Raw genomic sequence first — 12108 nt, forward strand, 5'->3', positions numbered from 1 at the left:
TCCCACCATTACAATTGGAAATAATACCGCCCACATCCGTCTATCGACCCGCCCACAATACCATGTAACCGTAGCGCATGCGTGGTTAGGGCACACGTGGGGTATACCTAATCAAATGAAGAAGCACTGAAGTGCTAAGCCCTTGGGCTGCTAGCTTGGGTTTCAAGGATGAATATATGGTAAGTTATCAGATACAAGATACAAGATCATGTGGACGCTACTACTAGCGCTCCCTGGTCTGGAAGTTCGAAGCTGCCATGCCTTATTAGTACGTGATCACTACTACAGTAGTAGGTTTCCTGTCAAGTGCACGTGTCGGTCTTATGGCGAAACGAGTTTGTCGCTACGTTTGCGCGTTATCTTTCTGCTAATTGGACTAGCACTTATCTTCTTGTCTCTCTTCTTGTTGCCTGTGTTGCAGGTTGTTGTGATGCTTATCTTCTTGTGTTGTTAGTTAATTTATTAGACTTTCATTGTTTTTCAGGCTGTAGTGAGTGCCTCTCGGAATAAAGACGAATTTGTCAAAGAATTTCTCATTTCTTAGCATGTTTATTGTTGAATATGTGTCATAGCTGTATGATGAGGTAACTCTTGCAGGACTGTTAGAGAATGTTTTGTACCATCAGGTCAGTACATTGATATTGTGAAGTTTTAGAGGCTAACAGACAGAGGCTGTGTCTCCACTTGTTGCCCTTTAAACATGTTTAACATTAAACATGTTTAAACTCTAAACATGTTTAGTAGACAGCGTCTCCACTTGTCCATTTATTCCGGGCTATTAAAAGAATTATCCGGGACTTTGTTGTACCGCGCGAATTCGTTTCTTGTGCACCAGACAGTCGGAGATCGTCTTCTTGTCGTCTGAAGAACAATCACAGACACAAGTCTCTGTCTTCGCCAAAATGGCTCTCTCCTGACACTCTGCATCAGTCTAAGCACTCTCTGACATTGCCTAGTTTTGTCTTCTTCCAATAATCTCCAAAGAAAGAGAAAGAACAGCGTGAAAGAACTAACATCCACCGTTTTGGAACGCGCGTTTATATCACGTGACTGTTAAACCTAAACCACTTTCGTTAAACTACCTCTGAAACATGTTTAGCAAAAGCTGTTTAGGTTTAGAGTTAAACAGGTTTAACGCCAGTGGGGACGCATTATTCTTAAACATGTTTAGACTTAAACAGGTTGTAAACATGTTTAAGCCCTAGTGGAGACGCGCCCAGAGAGATAAATAGATGTCTGGTTAAAGAAATGGGTAAAATTTTGTGGATTCATTATCATGCACACACAGACAAACGAACAATGAGACTGACAGACAGACGTCAGACAAACAGGTGACAGATATATCTCTGCTTGTTTTGAATTCCCTGGATGTTTGTATGTTGTGTTTGTTTTCTGTCTGTTTGTCATCTGTTCGTTACGGCAACTACAACTAAGGTTTACACAAATGCATACTAATCTGTTTATGTAATTGTTTGTTAGTCTGTTTGTCTGTCTGCCTGTTTGCTTGGTTTTGTGGTTGTAGGCTTAAGTTAATGGTGGCCATCGGCATAGTCTCTCTGTGCAGGAATCCACACACAATTGCTCCTTTGACTCAGGAATTTCATGTCTGCATATTGTGGCCGGGACTTTGAGCTCCTAACCTCAAAGTTGTATCATAGTCAATGCCCATTTGATTTCCTGTTCCATTTGCAAGTGTATTGTTGTACAGACTCATTTACTTTGGGTACAGTGCATGGACGTACATCCTGTCATTGCATGATGGGGTGACATATTAGAAGGGCTTTTTAGTTTGTCCATTTTATGCATTCGTGGCATATACTGTAGAGTTGGTATCAATGGGGTCCACGTTTGTATTGAGCGTTGCAGTATACCTAGAGTCACATTGCATGATACTTACAAATTTGTGTGTTCAGTTCAGCTAATTATAAAGGCTGTTTTCAGCTATGTTTGAATGTATGTATATATGCATTATATATGTATTTGTTAGTGCATGTGTGTATATGCACGTATACTAGACATGCATGCCGACCTGCACACACTAAAGCTAAAAATCTAAACGTTAGGAGCTGCCAGATACTGGTCACGCCCCCAGCTAACAACTGGGCTCCTGTACGCTACTCAGAAGGACTCTAGCAATCTCTTGGAGCCGGGCCAGGTACTCACAGGAGCACCAGCTTGTGAAGCCACCTGAAGTGTGAATACCCAAAGTCTCACCAGGACCACAGTGGCTGATGTCATGTCACAGCCAATGGCCGCTTAGTCTCTCATAAAGACCAGGTAGACTACTCATTTATACTCCTGAGTCGGGAGAGGCAATTGTGTACAAGTTTCTTGCCGAAGGAAATTATGCCATAGCTCGCATCACTGGAACTTGCAACTCTGCAAGGTCCGGGGGGGGGGGGGGGTTGTACACACTCTATTGGATGACTCTCGATGATATCACGTTCGTCTATTGGTTGGTAATGACACCATTTCTCGTCTATTGGTCGGAATAGCTTCATTTGCATTTGAGCTAATAGAGTATAATATGGTCATAGGGTTGCACGTCGGACGACTACTATACCCTAGCCCGGATATCCAGGCCTCGGGTAACTATGGTCTAGATGTAGCCGAATAAACTACAGTGAGCAAAAATACTATACACTTCCAATTCTCTAGTAATTATTTTTAATTAACAGCAGAAACTAGGGCCAAAAGGTGCAGACCACTGACACCCCGTTGAGAACGCAAGTTGCCAAATCACACTGCCTCGAACGCATGCTAACTCTACTGTAATATGTGAAAAAGCTCATATCACGCCGAAATCTTAGTGGCACGGAAAACAAAAGCGCATCTCATGTTGATCGAGAATTGGCAACACGAGGCTACACTTGGAAACCCGGATGAGACGTCGAACGATCCTGCATGCCTGTGAGCAGATCCGGCGAACTTGCTAAGCGTTTCGAGGCTAGAAACTGCATATGTATGAGCTTGGAACTGTGGTCTCTAAATTCTTATTCCTGTCTGAAACTGGCACGACACTAGACAATCTTGCATGTTTATGTGCTCGGAAGAAGACACTTGTGTTATGAGTGGATTCACGCAACTGACAAAGGCTCTTAACGTCAGTGAACACCTAGAGTCCATCTTCGTTGTTCTGTCACATGATTTACAAGTGAGACTCTGTATGGCGGGCGTAGCTATCTTGTGCTGTCTGCTGGTCGGTATTCGTGTGGCTTGGTGGTGGTATGGACAAACCATAAGCGCCACAGTGGCTACCGATGCGGGCAAGAAGGATGACGACGCTTTTGAAACGTATCGACCTGCTGCAACTTGGTTGCGGTCCACGGCAGTGTCACGTGACTCGGTTGCAACTAGAACAAGAGCGAAGAAACGAACTCAAGTGTCTGAGTAATCGTGTGATGGAATGAATACTTTAAGTGCAATGGATTTTGTCGGTTGTGTGGGCTTTGGAGATGAGAGGAGTGACAATTGATTATATAAATTCATTAATTAATTAATACATACACCTAGATGCATGGTCACAGTGTTAGGAATTACTGAAAATTGTTCAATGTTATGCGTTTGACAGATCTTTGTGCATTCTGTAAGATAGTCAAGCTCATGCTTGGACTCTAGTGTATAGACATTTTTCTATTAAATTTTGTTTCTATGCACTTCAGTGCTTCGATCAAAAGTGTTTGTTGCATGGAAGTGTCGTAATGATCATATGACTGTACTGTGTGATAGATAATACAGCAATACTGAATACCTCGTTTGTTGACTGACTATCATAAATTGATCAATAATCATCATCGATCCCTAGACATCATAGACGTGCAGGTACCCAGTACATGCATGCAAATTGTGATCTTGTCTTTTCGTGAATTCTTACAAACAGCATCAAAAATATAAGTTTAGACCAACTGCAGGTCTAGAGTCTGTCTAGGCTACGTATATCAATGAATTTGCAAATGTGAATTCGAAAATTCGAAGTTGTAAAGAGCCTTTCACCGAATTATGTACACTAGAGTTTGACCATTACAAAGCCATTCAAGAGACAAACGGTCATCACCATAATGTTTCACAGTGAATCGCAGGGGCGTAGGAAGTAAATGAAAACCGGTCCGGCCTAGCGCGCGCTAGTGGGCTGGACAATGTAGCGCACGCTAGTAGATGGGCGGGACAACTTTAGCCTCGCATCGGCTGGGTCTCCGAGCCTGTACAGTACCTTCAACTGACGTCTGGAGAACGCAAGGCCGACGCACAAAGTACTGCATGAGCAGAAATATATTACTTATTTAATCGGCTATACCCTTAAAACGGAAGTTGATGCCATTGAGCGTCTGGCGAAAGTGCATATTTCAAAAACCGGTCCGGCCATGGCCGGACCGGTCGGACTGGACGCTACGCCCCTGAATCGTGATATGTGTACTACAGTAACGTCGCTACCAACACTCAAAGCGCATGCGCAAAACTAATTTTTCTCTCTGATGTTTCGTAACCGCAAGACAAGCCTGCTTCCTACTGAAGTGGTCAGTCGCGTTTTTAGCTATCTCTCGGTAGCTGACTTGAGAGAGTGCACGTTCGTTTGCCGTCAGTGGTGGGATGCAGCCAATCATCCCAGACTGTGGCGAGGGGCATTCGTCCGATTGAATGTCAACTCCGCGTCTCGTCGGCTCCCGTCAGAAATGCTGTCCGTACTGCACTTGCGACGCATTTCTCGCATAACGATATCACTGGCTGGTGATGTAGCGAGTCACGTGACGGATTTTGATTGTGTGGGGGAGACAGTGTTGAATATTGTGGAGGTGCTGTGTGACTGTTTGGTGGAACTACACTTGAACATAGGGAGATTAGTATCATGCTCAGCATGGCTGGAAGATCTTGGCAACCGACTTGAAAAGACCTCTGTTACAACTCTTCACTTTAACTCGGCACATCGTGTTAAGTTACCTTTTGTCGGATTTGAGAAGTTCAAACAGTTGAAGAACTTGACAATTCCAATAAAGACTTCTCCGAACTTGACATCTTTGTGTCGGTCTGTAAATCAGCTTGACTTCTTAGCTGTTCACGGTCTCAAATTATCGGATGTAGGATTGAGAGAAGGCATGCCACTTGGAAAGAATATTGTTAATCTATTTCTTGTAAACTGTCATCTGAAAGATGACGATGTATTCACGATTAATAAGTATATGGAGAACCAGTTGGTCGGCTTGAGTGTGGAGCGAAACGATGTCGGGGATGCTGCCATGAGAGATATTTGTATTCGGCAGAATTGTTTGATGTTGCTGAATGTGAGCCAGACTTGCATTACTGTTTCTGGACTTAAGCTTGCATTAGAAACGTTAACGCATCTTACTACGTTATCGGCTGGTCGTTGTCGTGCAATGGCTGGCAAGCAATCAGCTATTGACTTTAAACATTTGCAACACTTTCGTTCTCTTGATTTGTCAGGCTGTGGTGCCATACATGTCATAACATTGTCCTCAGACTCACGGTTGGAATACGTGAATGTCAGCTCTTGTGCGGCAATCAGAGAGTGCATGTGGACATCGGTATGTGTGAGCCTTCAACATTTGGATATCAGCAACTGTACTGGTTTGTCACAGAATAAACTTAGTGTTATGATTCAAAGCCTTGCATGTAATTGTCCACATCTGTCACAACTAAACATTGGTTGGCTGCGATCAGTTAATGATGAGGTGTTATTTGGAGTAAAAGAACAACGACAATGCACTACATCAAGTGTGCCTCTTAAATCGTTGCAGACAAGATCAAGTACGTCTAGTTTGCTTGGAAAGGAAGCTAAGAAAGCGGCAACTCTTTTGTGTTCGTCGTTCAAGTTTGTGCGTGACGAGACCGTATGTTCGTCGTGTGTGAAACACAAGTCTGCCGAGGTTCACAGGCTAGGAATAATGGGCCTCGCAAATTTGACAAAACTCTGCCTCAAGGCTTGCTCACGAATAACAAACGAAGCTCTTTCTTGTGCACTGAAGTTTTCGCTTCTGACCGATCTAGACATCAGTGAGGTATTCCTGGTAAGGCATATATTCGAATAATGAGACTGCATGAGTGAATCCCCTCTCAACACATTTACTGTAAGTCTAGTCTATTGTATTGCACAGGTAATAGCCTAATAGCCTAAAGCTACCAGGCATTCTGTAATGCACATATTGTATTTCTTTGACTAAACGCCACCCTCGAATAAACGCTGCGTTTTAATGAATTCCAATGTATCCAGCTTGAAGTTTGAAGGAAAAATTGTACAACTTTTTAAGAGGCAAATTTTCCTTCTTTAGACGACCTCGATGCTGTTTCACCTGCTTCACTGTAGCCTCGTCCCCAGACTCACATGAGCCTGGCAGTGTCCGGTTCTTGTATGACACTTTCAGCCTACGGGAACCAGACACTGCCAGGCTCACGTGAGTCTGGGGACGAGGCTACTTCACTGCATGATGTCTCAAAGTGTGAAATGCATGTACCAGTATGGTGTGTTGTTCTCTTGAAAATCTGTCAGACCTACAGCGTATACACGTGTACATACACACTCCTAAAGCACAGATAGAAAGCTCTGAACAAATATACGCCACAGTTGAAACCCTAGCTCTAAACTATACACCACGGGGGTTTAATCAAAGAAATCCGGTACGAGCACGTATTGAATAACTACTAGTAGACACAAACTGGTACTTACTCTTGTATCACCCCATTATCTATCAAGCCCCCATTATCTATCAAGCCCCCATCCCAACTTTAGCCCAGCGTTTGACATTTTGCATCTACGCTCCACTTAATTGGTGATAATTGGTACCCAGGTGACGGGCTCCTTGACCATTTTTCTTGAGCAAAAGTGAACTGAAATAAGAATCTACAGACTGTTGTTTACTGACTCCGACTCTGACCCAGAATTTAAAAGCTTTAGTGAATCTGAGATGACAGATCTAGATTAGTGGGTAGTACACTACTGGTAATAGCAAACGTTGTTCTAGCAAACTTGAGTTGTAGTAATTAGTCAAACAGTTTCAGCAGTTAGCACTTAAAGGTGCCATATCCTTTAGCAAGACTACAGTCTCATACCTCATAGAGTAAGCTGATGTGCCATGTAGGTGGGGTGATACAAGAGTAGGAATGGTATAACAAAACGACAACATATGGGCTTTAAAGAGAATCAACAGAAAGATTGTAGTACAGACATATTAATAATTATGAGCATGTTGGTTCTCACGCTTGTGGAACATGGTGCATGGATGGGTCTCTACACGAACGTAAGGTCTCTAGGTACAGCAAGGACATAACGATGCCAGACCACAGACTGTGGTCGATGACACACAGAGACTGCAAACAAATTGATGTGGTTGCTCTGATATGTTGGGAATAGGCAAAGTCCGGGATGGAAAAATAGTTTTTGTGTAGACCCAGAAATACTGATCTTAGTATCTAGGAAAAATGGACTGTATACATCTACAGTAGTCTGCAGTTAGACCAAACGTTTCCATTATTGCAGAGGCCTCGGGCTTTGCTTGTGTGAGGCTCAGACTCTGCAGGTATGGAGATGTGAGGTCATCGATCGTAACAAGTTTGTTTATCTCACAGATCAATGACTCGGGACTGTTGGATGTGATGATAGGTTGTCCTGTTCTCGAACGCCTTAATGTATCGAGCTGTTACAATATTGGCGACTTTGCAGCCACGATGGTCGCACAACGGTTGAAACGGTTGACCCACTTTGGTGCTGCCTATACCGCCATCTCGGACGCAGGAATCCATGCACTGGCCGGTGGTCTGTGTCGTCTGGTGTGCATTGATATCAGCTATTGTACGAATGTGACTGCAAAGAGCCTTCTGGTGATACGATTGAGTCAACCTTGCTTACTTGAACTGCATGCCAGGCATCTTGCAACTGTGACTGGCTACTAGACAGAGTCATGTGGTTGGTGTTAATTGAGATCACGTGCAATAGGTAGTTAATATTTTAGTTCATATTACGACATAATTGTACGTTGCAAGGTGTGTGAGGAGGAAAGAGATGGGCCTTCTCCAGTTTCTGTTTCTTGTTGTTCTATTGACGGCATGGAGTGTACAAGGGAGTGAACCGTTGAACTTCTTGGTGTTTGGAGACTGGTACGTCAACTTACCATGCAGTCGTAGGGTACCAGTGTTCTTGTTCTTGTAGTTTTTGTTGTTGTTTGCACTTCCACTAGGCTACCATTTGTTGTTTTTCATCTCTGTCCCGTTGTCGCCATTGTGCGCAGATTTCTGTTTTTCTTGCGTCGATTCTAAGTTTACTATAGAATTACAATTGCATCGATAGATCTTCTTTGAAAACCGCCTTTAAAGTCCTTAGTGAGCACACAAGGTTGACTCCACTAACTTCTAGACTCAAGTCGAACACAAGTTAATTAATTAAGTTAACCGGTGGATTTTTCCTGCTCGGCGTCTATTATACTGCTTTTCTAGACTTTCTAGCAGAATCTTTAAGGCGACAGGCGAGCTTGAGACGACGAAACAAAGTACCCCCGTTTCCGTGTGAACGCAAGTTGGCTAGAGTACAGCCACCCAAATTGTCCTACGACAGTCTAGACTTAATTAATACTAACCCCCTTTGTAAAAGCGCCCAGTGTCTCTTGCCAGTTGTCCGGTAATGCCTCTAGTGTTAACCCCAGCGCTTATTCACTAGGAGTTAGAGTAATACTGTACTTTTGTAGATCAACCGACCAGCAATGGCATGCAGCGCATGCGCTCGTTGTCATCGTTGGTGTTAATTAGCGTCCACAATCCCACGTGTCAGTGACGTGTCCAGCCCCCCTTAGCACGCTCTTTATGTTACTATATCACAACAGCAGCTGTTTCGTAACCTCTAGATATAGGCTAAGTGCTTTTCATTATCTAGTGTAGGGGCGTGGGAACCGATCCGTTTGGTCCGTCCTGGGACGGACCAATATTCAGAAAGTCAACTTTCGCCAGCTGCATAGTGGCACAAACTTCCGGTTCAAGGTCTATATAGGTGATTAAATAAATTTGGCTTATTATTTATCACTTTCTATTCATTTGTCCCTTTCTTGACAAGAAGGACATGAAAAATTAAACACAATGAAAGACAAGCAATCTTGTCTCGATGTACAGACAATCTAGACCCACGTGATAGTCACACCTACCGTTCGTCATGGCAGTCTGCAGTTCCCGTGAATTCGGCGTACTTCCGCCCAAGTTTCATCCTACAAAGTCATTCAAGTGTCCTAATCGCACTTTTGGGTCGACGGGAAAGACATGATCCTTCTGAGTAGAGTGGTGTGAAGAGTATGACTGGCTTTTCTGCTATGAGACGGCTCAAGACATACTTAATTAATTAATTAAGGAGCACCATGAAGCAGCCTAGGCTAAATCATGTTATGCTGTTGCATATGCACAAAGAGAGACTTGATCGTTTAGACTTAGATATCATTGGCAACGAGTTTGTGAGTGGCAGCGAACACCGCCTCCGCATCTTTGGTAATTCTAGGACTGAGTAAGAGGTTATGCATGTGAAAGTAAGTTACACATGTGTCGATTTTGCTTTTAGTTGATAATGGAATTAGTGTCTTACAAGTATGGCCATGCCTATCTAGTTCGGTTAGGATGGACCAATGTGATTTTGCTTTCGACGCCCCTGTAGTGTTGTATCAAAGTATCAAGCGCGTTGCCATTTCCCTTTTGTATTAGTGATGAATAATGGTAATGTTGTGTACTTGATGAAAATCTCGGATGAGGAACTAATGTACAACAAATTGTGTTCCTAGGGGGATGGGCAATGAGCAGCAGAGAGCTGTAGCAAAGCAGATGGAACTAACAGGCTCGGAGACTCGATCAAAGTTTGTTGTCAATGTTGGAGACAACTTTTACGTGTTTACGAAAGACGCGCAAGGCAATGAGCAGGGAGGAGTCAAAAATCTCACGGACCCATTGTGGACGAATTACTTTGAGGAGATGTACACTGGTTATCTGAAAGAGATACCATTCTATAGTGTTTTGGGAAATCATGGTAAGACCCCATTTTTCTAATAGGCTAATTGATGTCAGGAAATTGAATCAAGTGTTACCTATGTTTTGGGGTAATGGTAATGGTTCTAAAAAATTTACTTTGCTGTGGGTGTATTGTAAGCATTGTCTTCAGTTGTGGCATTCAAACAAGGACATGCAGACTCCTTGTTTGGGATTGTTGCCTGGTCAAGTCCCACATGTATTCAAAAAAAATTGCATGACCACAGCCATTAATTTTAAATGGTGGGGTGAATGTCAATATTAATTAATTAATCAGGTGGGCGTGTTCTTTAATGAACATTAAGTTATTAGACAAGTCATACTACAACCAACCGTTATACTTAGCTACTATTATTGTGAAGTAACGGAAGTCTCTATGGTGAGAATGTAGTGATGTTATCATGAAGTATTACCAGTCATTAATTAAAAATTATTTAATCAGCTATGCTCTATTGCGGAAGCTCATGGTGTGCATAGAATTTATCAATGAATAACACAGAGTAGTGATACCAATACACCAGAGGTTGTGCTATTGACACTTTGATATGAGTTTGTGATTAGATTACTTGGGGAACACTTCCGCCCAGCTGATGTATCATTCCTTGTCGTCTCGTTGGATCATGCCAGACAGGAACTACACAGCTCGTTTTACCATCGGTGACGACAACACTACAGTACTATTTGTCTTCATTGACACGACTCCATTTATCAGCTCCTACTATGACAATCCAGGCGATCCGTGGATGAAAGAGCAGTTAGCACACCAATCGTACAAGAAGCAACTGACGTGGCTTGATGAAGTTCTGTCACAAAGCTCGGACCAATGGAAACTAGTTGTTGGACACCATCCGATCTGTAAGTCTTGACACAACAGCATGGTATTCCATTATTATTGAATAACTATTTTATTTATTATCTCTTGGTAGTTTATGGTTTTATTGTATTAGTCATTTGTTGTCTGTGTAGTGTCTCATGTTGGTGTATTCTTACCTGATCAAGTGACTCAGTCAATGGCTTTGGTTCGGCCAGTCCTTGAACGACATCATGTACCAGCATACATCTGTGGTCACGTCCATAAATTGGAGTATCTACAAAGCAGTGGTAACCACACAGCATCATTCCTAATAAATACAAGGTGGTCGTGTAGATCCCTTTGTTGCAGACATTGACTACTACATCTCGGGAGCTGGTGCCACTGGGAAAGTTTACGTCGATGATCCCAAGATGAAGCAGTCGGTTGTGTGGACATCAGATGATGCTGGATTCATGACGGTTCAGCTGACTACAACCCAGATGACGAGCACGTTTGTGAATACCAAGGGGGAGAGTATTTACAGTGCAGTCACCAAGTTATCAGGCAAGAGTTAGAACAAGGTATAACATGTTACAGTATTTTCATGCGTTTTGATTTGTATGTCTATGGTATATGTCACTTGTTGCCGTCACTCTTTTCATGGCTTGTAGTTATTGACGATTTGTTTGGGTGGAGGGAGTTTCATAGAGTCATGTTACCTATCAAGTAGTGTTTTTGTATCAAACATTTGTGTACATGGTGCAGCAAGATGTAGGTCATTCAGATGTAGATATGACTCTTGAACGTGTACCCCTGACCCAACTCTGATTCAACACACACATAAATCAAAGAAAACAGGTTATCTAGAGAATCATGCAGTGTTTTTAGTCAATGAACAGAAGGACTGTGGGTCCTGAGGTCATACGCTTTGCTTCCTATGTTAGTGTGACACATCAAACAGGACACTCTCCAACAGGCTACCAAAGACTACTGCACGCGTTGTCTAAAAATCTCTATACTAATTAAATATAATGATTATAATAATTAAAATTAATAATATAATTATCAGGTTCTCTCATTTGATCCCACGCGTGGCCCAGTCAGTTTACTGCATGGCTGCAGAGGAGTCTTTCTAGGGACAATAAGTCGCAGAGCCTGCATGGAAGTGCATTGGGACCATCCTGTGTGATGGTGTCTTTGAGCAAGCGCCTCAAACAGATGAGAAACATGTCTGCACGTGCAGCAGTTCTCTTTGTCTACAGACCTGCACGGGGCAGAAAACCTATGCACGGTCAGTATCAACGTTTCACTGACTC

At 42.8% G+C, this 12108-nt stretch overlaps 1 protein-coding gene across 5 annotated transcripts; it reads left to right on the forward strand.

Annotated features, from left to right (window-relative positions):
* The first annotated feature begins 87 nt into the window (after positions 1 to 87).
* LOC134179843 (uncharacterized) lies at positions 88 to 11579 on the forward strand. 5 transcript variants are annotated; one of them, XM_062646835.1, is made up of 7 exons: positions 88 to 179; positions 485 to 626; positions 7576 to 8103; positions 9759 to 10000; positions 10561 to 10854; positions 10966 to 11100; positions 11162 to 11579. In XM_062646835.1, the coding sequence occupies exons 3-7, from the start codon at positions 8009 to 8011 to the stop codon at positions 11365 to 11367; spliced, it is 972 nt and encodes a 323-aa protein (XP_062502819.1). In that variant the 5' UTR covers positions 88 to 179; positions 485 to 626; positions 7576 to 8008; the 3' UTR covers positions 11368 to 11579. The 5 variants fall into 5 exon arrangements, with proteins under 5 accessions (XP_062502819.1, XP_062502820.1, XP_062502816.1 ...); XM_062646836.1 differs by lacking the exon at positions 88 to 179 and adding an exon at positions 335 to 421; XM_062646834.1 differs by lacking the exons at positions 88 to 179; positions 485 to 626 and adding an exon at positions 4836 to 6020.
* The last annotated feature ends 529 nt before the right edge of the window (positions 11580 to 12108 follow it).

This window comes from Corticium candelabrum, chromosome 5, assembly GCF_963422355.1.
Source record: "Corticium candelabrum chromosome 5, ooCorCand1.1, whole genome shotgun sequence".
NCBI lineage: Eukaryota > Metazoa > Porifera > Homoscleromorpha > Homosclerophorida > Plakinidae > Corticium > Corticium candelabrum.